This window comes from Haliotis asinina, chromosome 15, assembly GCF_037392515.1.
Source record: "Haliotis asinina isolate JCU_RB_2024 chromosome 15, JCU_Hal_asi_v2, whole genome shotgun sequence".
Taxonomy (NCBI): Eukaryota; Metazoa; Mollusca; class Gastropoda; order Lepetellida; family Haliotidae; genus Haliotis; species Haliotis asinina.
In genome coordinates this window covers 40,771,612-40,784,055 of record NC_090294.1, presented here as the reverse complement: position 1 = coordinate 40,784,055, position 12,444 = coordinate 40,771,612, and the positions used below count along the sequence as shown (strand labels likewise).

Here is a 12,444-nt window from a genome sequence, read left to right as displayed (position 1 = left end):
AAGGTGTGACAGTCTGACCCTAGAAATCCTTATAAGATTCATACGTCTTAGATATAATTCTCACATATAAGAAATTCATAAAATCTCTCATGACCTACCATCTTCTGTGTAATATTTCTATACAGAGGATGGGCAAATGAACTGAAAGTTAATACCTTAAACAGCTGAAACGAGTCACATTATCAGACTGGATTAATTCCTATTATCTTTAATGCTCGACAGATTTTGGAGAAGTTAAGCAATCCGCATAGACGTTGGAAGCGAGTCATCAAGTCGCAAGCGTCGAGCCTGTGGGCGTCGGGAATCGTGCCCTACACAATAGCACCAGATGTGCGTAAGTACATGCACCACGTTACTGTCTTAACCGATTTTGTGAGAGTGAGTGAGTTTATGTTTGCGTCGTGTTTAGTATGGTGGCTGATTCGGGCTATCGCTTTATCGCCCTGTAAAATCAAGGCGACATCGCGACAAAGCGATAGCACGACACGACATTGCGATACGCCGACACGATATAGCGATATTGCGATAAGGCCAGAAAACGAAATAGCGAAAACACGACACGATATAGCGATAACACGACACGAAATGGCGATAACTAGACACGAAATGGCGATATCCCGACACGAAATGGCGATATCACGACACGAAATGGCGATATCACGACACGAAATGGCGATAAAACTGGGCGACATTGCGATATTGCGATAAAGCGAAAAGGCGACATTGCGATATAGAGACACGATATGGCGATACAGCGACATTGCGATAACGCGAAAAGGCGACATTGCGATATAGAGACACGATATGGCGATACAGCGATATTGCGATAAAGCGATACAGCGACATTGCGATATAGCGACATAGCGATATAGCGATATAGCGATACAGCGACATTGCGATATGACGATATTGCTCCCTTTCCATTTGTGAAATGTGGAAAAGTGGATAAGTTTATTCACTTTTAGAATCTAATATGTGAAGTATGGGATTAAACATCTGGCTAATAATAATTTACATGATTAATGTTCATGGGTTTCAGTCTATCTCTACAGATATTTTTAGATTAAGAAAGTCTGGGTCTTGTAGTTGTTATTGCATGATGCCTCTGGAAGACGATTTGGAAACAAACAGTTAAACTCATGTGTGGCCATGGTAATGTGCACAAAAGGATTAATGAAGCTGATTTCCCGTTTTCCGAAAGTCTACGTCTTGCCGTGTCAAGTTAATGTTTAGTACTAATGTCATGATTTTTATCAGTTCATAATGCACAAAGTGCAATTTTGAAATATACTAGTATACCTCAATGTGCTAGGCTCGTTCACAGCACATCATCCTGCCGCCGACTGGTATATACTGGATGAAGAACGTGCTTTACGTGCGCATTCTAGTAGCATCTCATGTTTGTTTATTTATTTATTTATTTATTTATTTATTTATTTATTTATTTATTTATTTATTTATTTATTTATTTATTTATTTATTTATTTATTTATTTATTTATTTATTTAAAATTAGAACCTTATCTTTTACTTGTTAAAGTTAACACTTTCTCGATTTGGTTGTAGCTTAGAAGTTCGTTTTAAAGTACGACAATGATAAATTTGTGGACGTGACCGATAATACCGCTTAACCGTTATATTGCCATACGAGCTTCACAGTACTATATTTCGCAAACCGGTTCACCCGATACGATCTGCCATTTATGTGATGTAGCCAAACTACTAATAATATTCGTATTTCCTCTATATCATTATATATGAATACACTCCGTATTGGGTCCTCTTATGTTCCTTGTTTAGATAAATGAATCACTTATTGGTATCAAGCAACATACTTTTATTTGCTGATGATACCTCCCTTTACATAATCATACGTAACCCCACCGATGCACCAAGAATGTTGAACAGTGATCTTGCTAATCTGTCTGAGTGAAGAAATGAATTGCAGGTGTCGTTTAGTCCCCCCCAAACCAGTGACAACGTTATTCACTGAAAAGCAATACCTAGAGCGAATACAGATTTAATGATGGATGACTATCATAAACATTTAGGGCTACGATTTCAAAGCAATGGTATATAGAATATGCAAATCGAATATCAAGTAAAGAAACTAGTCCTATAATATATTGCTTTTGGAATCTTAAATGTGAACTAATAAACTAAACAGAAAGACTGTATATATCATTCCTCCTTCCTGTCTTTGAATACTGTGACTTCATTTGGGACAACTGATCCCAAGAACAAGGATCAGTACTAGAAAGATTACACCTTGATGCTCATCGTACCTTAAGCGAGGCCATCATGGGTATCAGTCATTAAACAAATGACGAAGAAACATGTATGCCATCTCTCTTTCAAAGGAGAAAGAATCATAAATGGTTTATTTTTTATAAGATGGTACATGTTTAACGCCAGAGTACTTAACAAGATAAGCTCCACAAGAAGTGGGCAAAAATACTCACTATTTCCTTCATAATGCCAAAGATACTCAAGACAGCCAGAACAAAAACAACTAGACGAGTTTAACACTATAACACTCTCTTCTTCCATTAGTCATACAAGGCTACAATAATCTGGACGAATATGTAAATCGGCAGAGTTATTGTATAAATTTAAATTATATCTTACTTATTACACTCTCATTTTCAGAGCTATAAATACTTTAATTATTGCCACGCGCTTTTTCCAAATTATCATGTCCAAACTGAGACTGGGTGTAGTGCTTTAAACTTATACCATTTCGAAAGACATAAAAAGAAAACAGTTCATACCAATGTGGCTTTTTAACAGAAGATACCCCGTACTTCACTTTTTGCCCTGTATTTCGTCATATCACACATAATATAACCAGTACTTCTACCGCAATAGATTCTCTGTTGAAGAAATAATCTGTGGCAAAGATAACGTATCCAATATTCATGCAGAATTACTTCTTACATCCATTTATCATTTCATAATTCAACTCCAAACGTATGGCTAAATGACACATAAACTCCTTTTCTTGGTTTTGAAAATTGCCTCATTGAATTATACATCCTTTTACAATCTCTTAATCGTGTTTAATTCGTTTAAGCTGTTCTCTCTTGGGAGAGGCATCAATACAGGCCTTGTTCGATCTGTTTGCCATTCCTTTTTGTGGGTTCTCTGTTGTCTTTCTGATGTCTTTTCTTTTCTTTTTTTTTTGAATAAATACTGTTTAAACCGCATATTTTTAGTTTCGAAAATGTTTATTGGTCATGTGATTGTACTAGCATGAATTTTAAACCATGTGAATTAAAGAAAATAGAGTGGTAGGGCAGTTGTTGTGGGGATAAACAAACCGAAATGGTGGACCCTGCTGCAGACGCTTTTTCTCGAGTTCCAAACATTAGAGCAAAGCATTCAGAAACATGTTCATTTGATCTCTCCTACAATCACACCTGATTCCTAACTGGCTAGTGGCATTGTTTCAAAAGAAATGAAACAGTAATTTCATGACCTTAAACCATGTGTTCCACTTTCATAATGTATTGCAATACATATTGCAGTACGCTAACGTATATCACAAAAGATCGCAATACGAACATTTTGGTAACACCCAACCCTGCTAATGACTATTTAGAAAAAAATCGGTAAATATCTCAAACATTTCTACATTTAGTGTAATATTTTTTGTCCTTATGTATGGAACAATGTGTCGACGTTGTAATAGTATTAACCACCCCACCATTCAAATACAACATTGACATGGTCAGAAAGCAAACAAACAAACAAACAAACAAACAAACATTCATGTTTTTATCTGTTTTCAAATCGTTTACCAGAGGGATCATGCTATAACAACTACAAGACCTACACTTTCTTAATCTATAAATATCTGTAGAGATAGATTGAAACCCATGTGCATTAATCATATACATTGTATCTTATTAACTAGATGTTTCACCCCAAAAACATTTACATCCCCGCACATGTACCTTTCCTGTAAAATTCTATTGCTCTAGCCTCAACAAACCTAAAATAAAGTCAATTCCACCCAATTTTGTATCAAATTGTTTAATCTAATCATGTGTAATATTGTATCTCGGACTGTTTAATTGGGCTGTCTCCTCAAACGCTGAAGGTCATCAGTGGGTCCACAATACTGTATTCGGCGTCAAATATATTTTGCTTTAAATTCTTTAAATTCTGAGAGTGACTTACTATACTTACTGAAATTAATTCAGGGTACAATGTAATATTTTCTTATATATAGATACAAGAATAAAAAGTATTCTACAACTTTTCTTTATGATCATATTATCATTTCGTAAAGAAGAAAAAAAGGCACAGTATGATGGCAAATCCGTTCTGGTGAAATCCTATAGCCTACAAAGTTAGCATGACCATGGCCTGCACAACTATCAAAGTTTGAAATATGTCATCACTCATCGTGCTTTTGGATGAGCTATAGCTATTTCTGTAAACTGGATGGTTTTACAAATGCGTTTATCTCACATACTCCACCTATCAGATTCTAAAACTGAATCAGCTTACCCGCTTTTCCATATTTCATAAATGGAAAGGAAGCAATATCGCAATATCGCAATGTCGCTGTATCGCTATGTCGCAATATCGCTGTATCGCCATATCGTGTCTCTATATCGCAATGTCGCCCAGTTTTATCGCCATTTCGTGTCGGGATATCGCCATTTCGTGTCTAGTTATCGCCATTTCGTGTCTTGTTATCGCCATTTCGTGTCGTGATATCGCTATTTCGTGTCGTGTTATCGCTATATCGTGTCGGGTTTTCGCTATTTCGTTTTCTGGCCGTATCGCAATATCGCTATATCGTGTCGGCGTATCGCAATGTCGTGTCGTGCTATCGCTTTGTCGCGATGTCGCCTTGATTTTACAGGGCGATAAAGCGATGGCCCGAATCAGCCACCATAGTTTAGCCATATTTCAACAGGATCATGGTGGGGGACACCAGAAAGGAACTTCGTACATCGTACCCATGTGGGGAATCAAACCCGGGCAACGGCGTCATGAATAAACGCTTTAACCACTAGGCTGCCCAACTGCGCCGCCTTGTGAGGCGTATTGGTCGCCCAGTCGCTCGTCACGCCGAAGACCCGGGTTCGAATCCTCACCTGGTTGCTATGGGTAATGCCTATTTCGTGTGTCCCTTCCAATACATTTTTAGAATGTTGTTAAAAAGGGGCAAATCCATACTCACTCATTCACTCACTCAATCAACGTATGCCACTATTTTGTATTCTTTTACATTTAGGTATTGCAGTAAAACACATCGAATATTCTGGTATTGTTTTCATATTTTATTTGGGCATGGCGGTACAGTAAACTAATAATTGTGTATTCCGTTTTATTACATTTGGGCATACGCCCCCTGTTCTTGTAATCGCTGTTTAGTACATTTGAGCATTGTACTTGAGTACGCACATTGTTGTTGTATTCTTTTCATAACATATTTGTGAGTGAGTGAGTGAGTGAGTTAAAATTTGACGTCACATCATTATACTTCAGCCATATCGTGACGACACATTTGTGCATGGCGGTAAAGTAACCTCTCAATGGTCTTGTATTCTTTTTACATTACATGTGAATAGTGTATCAGAACACGTATATCATTCCTGTGTTCTCTTTTTCTGTATCTCAGCCACTGAATATTGATTTATACAATACCAGGTTCTTATTTATCAAACATAACGTTTATGAAGGAGGTAATATAGGGATGTCAAAACATCATCTGCTGAAATTTGTCATTATGGCTGTTTTGTAAATGTCTGACTCAATACGATTTCAGTGGGAATATCACTGCGAGGGGGTCGATCCACGTTTGGTATCTGTCACAGGGAATGTGTGAAATCAGGGCTTCACGTAATCCCTAACAGTGTCAGTGATTTAGAGAAATCACAGTCACCCATAGGGTTTTCACATATTCCCTGAAAATGTCAAGGAATTTCATGAAGTTACTGAAATATTGAAATAAGGACACCAAAACCAAATCTATAAAGCGAACACAGTGTATGCTGACAAAATTCATTTACTGGGACAAGGGCGACTGTTATTACACCGGCTATTACTCTACGGCGCCGCTTTGAAACATTTACAACGACTTGATTTCCACTGGGTGATAATGTGATAAAATCGATGTTGACCGTGGCCCTACTACGGTTCCTGACGCCAACCTTTGCCGTAGCCTTAACTAAGGCTGAACTCTTCAGCGCTGGAGTAATGGAAGCGTCCCTAGTTACCACGTGAATTCAGCTTGTCCCAGTTGGCTTATTTTGTCTGCTTCCACAAACTTCTCTCAAACTCATTGTATAAAATAAAAGCTGCCTCATTATTCCCTTCCCAAAATCAGAGATGCTACGGCTGGGTCGGACCAACGTACCTTAGTTATCAGCCTTAACTTAAGGTTAACCTTAGTTAAGGTTGTTTCATGGAACGGGAGACTAACCTTAGTAAAGTTCTAAGGTTGTAATCTTAAAGATTAGGTTGACTTTAAGAGATAAGGTTGTTTTGAACAACGGAGCACTGACTACACTGAGCACGATAGGCCTCGTTCCTTTGACGAGTGATACGGTTCCTAGTTGTGGTGATGTCATCTAGGTGGCCATCCGACACAGTAGCGGTGGGCTCGGTGATGTCATCTAGGTGGCCATCCGACACAGTAGCGGTGGGCACGGTGATGTCATCTAGGTGGCCATCCGATTCAGTAGCGGTGGGCTCGGTGATTTCATCTAGGTGGCCATCCGATACAGTAGCGGTGGGCACGGTGATGTCATGTAGGTGGCCATCAGGCTCAATTGCGGTGGGCTCGGTGATGTCATCTAGGTGGCCATCCGACTCAGTAGCGGTGGGCTCGGTGATGTCATCTAGGTGGCCATCCGACACAGTAGCGGTGGGCTCGGTGATGTCATCTAGGTGGCCATCCGACACAGTAGCGGTGGGCACGGTGATGTCATCTAGGTGGCCATCCGACACAGTAGCGTTGGGCACGGTGATGTCATCTAGGTGGCCATCCGACACAGTAGCGGTGGGCTCGGTGATGTCATCTAGGTGGCCATCCGACACAGTAGCGGTGGGCTCGGTGATGTCATCTAGGTGGCCATCCGACTCAGTAGCGGTGGGCTCGGTGATGTCATCTAGGTGGCCATCCGACTCAGCAGCGGTGGGCACGGTGATGTCATCTAGGTGGCCATCCGACACAGTAGCGGTGGGCTCGGTGATGTCATCTAGGTGGCCATCCGACTCAGTAGCGGTGGGCTCGGTGATGTCATCTAGGTGGCCATCCAACTCAGTAGCGGTGGGCTCGGTGATGTCATCTAGGTGGCCATCCGACACAGTAGCAGTGGGCACAGTGATGTCATCTACGTGGCCATCCGACACAGTAGCGGTGGGCTCGGTGATGTCATCTAGGTGGCCATCCGACACAGTAGCGGTGGGCACGGTGATCTCATCTAGGTGGCGATCCGAAACAGTAGCGGTGGGCACGGTGATGTCATCTAGGTGGCCATCCGACTCAGTAGCGGTGGGCACGGTGATGTCATCTAGGTGGCCATCCGACACAGTAGCGGTGGGCTCGGTGATGTCATCTAGGTGGCCATCCGACTCAGTAGCGGTGGGCTCGGTGATGTCATCTAGGTGGCCATCCAACACAGTAGCGGTGGGCTCGGTGATGTCATCTAGGTGGCCATCCGACACAGTAGCGGTGGGCACGGTGATGTCATCTAGGTGGCCATCCGACACAGTAGCGGTGGGCTCGGTGATGTCATCTAGGTGGCCATCCGACACAGTAGCGGTGGGCACGGTGATGTCATCTAGGTGGCCATCCGAGTCAGTAGCGGTGGGCTCGGTGATGTCATCTAGGTGGCCATCCGACACAGTAGCGGTGGGCTCGGTGATGTCATCTAGGTGGCCATCCGACTCAGTAGCGGTGGGCTCGGTGATGTCATCTAGGTGGCCATCCGACACAGTAGCGGTGGGCTCGGTGATGTCATCTAGGTGGCCATCCGACTCAGTAGCGGTGGGCTCGGTGATGTCATCTAGGTGGCCATCCGACACAGTAGCGGTGGGCTCGGTGATGTCATCTAGGTGGCCATCCGACACAGTAGCGGTGGGCACGGTGATGTCATCTAGGTGGCCATCCGACACAGTAGCGGTGAGCACGGTGATGTCATCTAGGTGGCCATCCGACACAGTAGCGGTGGGTTCGGTGATGTCATCTAGGTGGCCATCCGACTCAGTAGCGGTGGGCACGGTGATGTCATCTAGGTGGCCATCCGACACGGTAGCGGTGGGCTCGGTGATGTCATCTAGGTGGCCATCCGACACAGTAGCGGTGGGCTCGGTGATGTCATCTAGGTGACCATCCGACTCAGTGGCAGTGGGCTCGGTGATGTCATCTAGGTGGCCATCCGACACAGTAGCGGTGGGCTCGGTGATGTCATCTAGGTGACCATCCGACTCAGTGGCAGTGGGCACGGTGATGTCATCTAGGTGGCCATCCGACTCAGTGGCAGTGGGCTCGGTGATGTCATCTAGGTGGCCATCCGACACAGTAGCGGTGGGCACGGTGATGTCATCTAGGTGGCCATCCGACACGGTAGCGGTGGGCTCGGTGATGTCATCTAGGTGGCCATCCGACACAGTAGCGGTGGGCTCGGTGATGTCATCTAGGTGACCATCCGACACAGTAGCGGTGGGCTCGGCGATGTCATCTAGGTGGCCATCCGACACAGTAGCGGTGGGCTCGGTGATGTCATCTAGGTGGCCATCCGACACAGTGGCGGTGGGCTTGGTGATGTCATCTAGGTGGCCATCCGACACAGTAGCGGTGGGCTCGGTGATGTCATCTAGGTGGCCATCTGACTCAGTAGCGGTGGGCTCCTTGATGTCATCTAGGTGGCCATCCGACTCAGTAGCGGTGGGCACAATGATGTCGTCTAGGTGGCCATCCGACACAGTAGCGGTGGGCTCGGTGATGTCATCTAGGTGGCCATCCGACTCAGTAGAGGTGGGCTCGGTGATGTCATCTAGGTGGCCATCTGACTCAGTAACGGTGGGCTCGGTGATGCCATATAGGTGGCCATCCAACACAGTAGCTGTGGGCACGGTGATGTCATCTAGGTGGCCATCCGACACAGTAGCGGTGGGCTCGGTGATGTCATCTAGGTGGCCATCCGACACACTAGCGGTGGGCACGGTGATGTCATCTAGGTGGCCATCCGACTCAGTAGCGGTGGGCACGGTGATGTCATCTAGGTGGCCATCCGACTCAGTAGCGGTGGGCTCGGTGATGTCATCTAGGTGGCCATCCGACACAGTAGCGGTGGGCACGGTGATGTCATCTAGGTGGCCATCAGGCTCAATAGCGGTGGGCTCGGTGATGTCATCTAGGTGGCCATCCGACACAGTAGCGGTGGGCACGGTGATGTCATGTAGGTGGCCATCCGACACAGTAGCGGTGGGCTCGGTGATGTCATCTAGGTGGCCATCCGACACAGTTGCGGTGGGCACGGTGATGTCATCTAGGTGGCCATCCGACACAGTAGCGGTGGGCATGGTGATGTCATGTAGGTGGCCATCCGACACAGTAGCGGTGGGCTCGGTGATGTCATCTAGGTGGCCATCCGACACAGTAGCGGTGGGGACGGTGATGTCATCTAGGTAGCCATCCGACACAGTAGTGGTGGGCTCTGTGATGTCATCTAGGTGGCCATCCGACACAGTAGCGGTGGGCTCGGTGATGTCATCTAGGTGGCCATCCGACTCAGTAGCAGTGGGCTCGGTGATGTCATCTAGGTGGCCATCCGACACAGTGGCAGTGGGCACGGTGATGTCCTCTAGGTGGCCATCCGACACAGTAGCGGTGGGCTCGGTGATGTCATCTAGGTGGCCATCCGACACAGTAGCGGTGGGCTCGGTGATGTCATCTAGGTGGCCATCCGACACAGTTGCGGTGGGCTCGGTGATGTCATCTAGGTGGCCATCCGACACAGTAGCGGTGGGCACGGTGATGTCATCTAGGTGGCCATCCGACACAGTAGCGGTGGGCTCGGTGATGTCATCTAGGTGGCCATCCGACACAGTAGCGGTGGGCTCGGTGATGTCATCTAGGTGGCCATCCGACACAGTAGCGGTGGGCTCGGTGATGTCATCTAGGTGGCCATCCGACACAGTAGCGGTGGGCTCGGTGATGTCATCTAGGTGGCCATCCGACACAGTAGCGATGGGCTCGGTGATGTCATCTAGGTGGCCACCCGACACAGTAGCGGTGGGTTTTAGTGATGTCATCTACGTGGCCATCCGACACAGTAGCGGTGGGCACGGTGATGTCATGTAGGTGGCCATCCGACACAGTAGCGGTGGGCTCGGTGATGTCATCTAGGTGGCCATCCGACACAGTAGCGGTTGGCTCGGTGATGTCATCTAGGTGGCCATCCGACTCAGTAGCGGTGGGCTCGGTGATGTCATCTAGGTGGCCATCCGACACAGTAGCGGTGGGCTCGGTGATGTCATCTAGGTGGCCATCCGACACAGTAGCGGTGGGCTCGGTGATGTCATCTAGGTGGCCATCCGACACAGTAGCGGTGGGCTCGGTGATGTCATCTAGGTAGCCATCCGACACAGTAGCGGTGGGCACGGTGATGTCATCTAGGTGGCCATCCGACACAGTAGCGGTGGGCTCGGTGATGTCATCTAGGTGGCCATCCGACACAGTAGCGGTTGGCTCGGTGATGTCATCTAGGTGGCCATCCGACACAGTAGCGGTGGGCACGGTGATGTCATCTAGGTGGCCATCCGACACAGTAGCGGTGGGCACGGTGATGTCATCTAGGTGGCCATCCGACACAGTAGCGGTGGGCTCGGTGATGTCATCTAGGTGGCCATCCGACACAGTAGCGGTGGGCTCGGTGATGTCATCTAGGTGGCCATCCGACTCAGTAGTGGTGGGCTCGGTGATGTCATCTAGGTGGCCATCCGACTCAGTAGCGGTGGGATCGGTGATGCCGTGTGGGATGAAAGTGGACTCATACAGTCTTGAAGTGATATCATACAGTCTTGAAGTGATATCATACACCGATGTCACCTGGCGTGCCTGACGGTTCTCTATCATTGGTTGTTAAGGTAGCTATGGCTGTCTGCTCGTCGTTAACGAGTAGCTGGTCTTCTAATCTTTCAGTGACATCGTTAGGTAGTGAGGATGACGTCAGGTCAATCTCAGGAGGACATCGAAATAACACTTCACACTGACTGCACTTAATATCTGCATGAAGTACCGAGTTCTTTTGCAATTGCACGAACTTGATTCCGACAGTCCAATAGGTATTGATGCTGTCCGAGCGCCATGTAACCAACATGTATTTGATGTCCCTGTTGGCTCTCTCTCTACGGATGCTTTGCTCTGTTCAATTGTTGGCTATCTATAGCCAGGTTTTATATTGTACTGTCCAAATAGTGCCATTAGTTATAACTTTCAACGCTAATTTTAATTCCAATGGTGATATTCTGGTGGTTTTACGATAATATACATATACTTTTCTTATGTCACGAATGTTTTCGTCACGATATGGCTGCAATATTGCCGATGTGACGTTAAATATTAACTCACTCACTCACTCCTTTGCTTTGTGGATGGCGTGGCTGTCCATGGACGAGCTTGAGAGATGACCAGAAGCTCTTTAACTCTTTAATGATACCTCTATAAATGTGTAAGTTGTAGCTCACAGCAGTCTGAACATTCAATACTAGTTGCTAGTTCGTTAATGTGTAATGAAAATATCAAAGGGCTCAAAATGCAACCCTGTTTTGAGCCGACGTGACATTTGAAGAATTCCGAATACGTTATTTATTAATATTTACAGATTAGAATGAAAATGCAGCAGAGAGGGTTCGGGTGATCCTGGCACAGTCAGGCTGGTCAAGCTCATCATCAGCTCAGGGCCCTCGCCCCCTCTACACGCAGCCCAGACAGCGAATGGGACTTCTCCCAGGAAACACTGCCTAGTCGAACCCACCAAGAACTTTCCGGAGAATATGGAGGCTCCCCAACACTGCAGCCTTCTGCATTACCCAGATTGTCAGAAGGGCTGTGCTCCCGGTGGAGAACCCGGGCACTCTCCTAATCTGCATCAAGAGATCAGGAGGTACCAAACCAAGGGCACCGAGGACAATGGGGAGCCTGACGACAGTGTACTTGGGATGCAAGCGAGACATTTCAAAGGCGAGGTCCGCATATTTATCATGCTTTCCCTGAATCTTGCCAATCACATTATTAATATTATTATTATTAATATGTTATTTCTTACACAAGCAGAGATATCATTATACCAATTGTGTCTTGTTTAAAATAACTTTTCATTTATTCCAATTCCTTTGAATGATATATATGAATATGATGGTATTCACAAAGGGAAGTGCATTAAGGAGAAGAGTCAAAGTTGTGAATAATTACAAA

General features: G+C 45.9%; 1 protein-coding gene across 1 annotated transcript in view; it reads left to right on the top strand.

Annotated features, from left to right (window-relative positions):
- LOC137266137 (uncharacterized) overlaps positions 1–12,444 on the top strand; it is a 50,503-nt gene that overhangs the window by 2,019 nt on the left and 36,040 nt on the right. Inside the window, exon 4 of the mRNA XM_067801627.1 lies at positions 223–334. Within this exon, the coding sequence (XP_067657728.1) occupies positions 223–334 (112 nt within the window). The remainder of the gene's footprint in view (positions 1–222; positions 335–12,444) is intronic.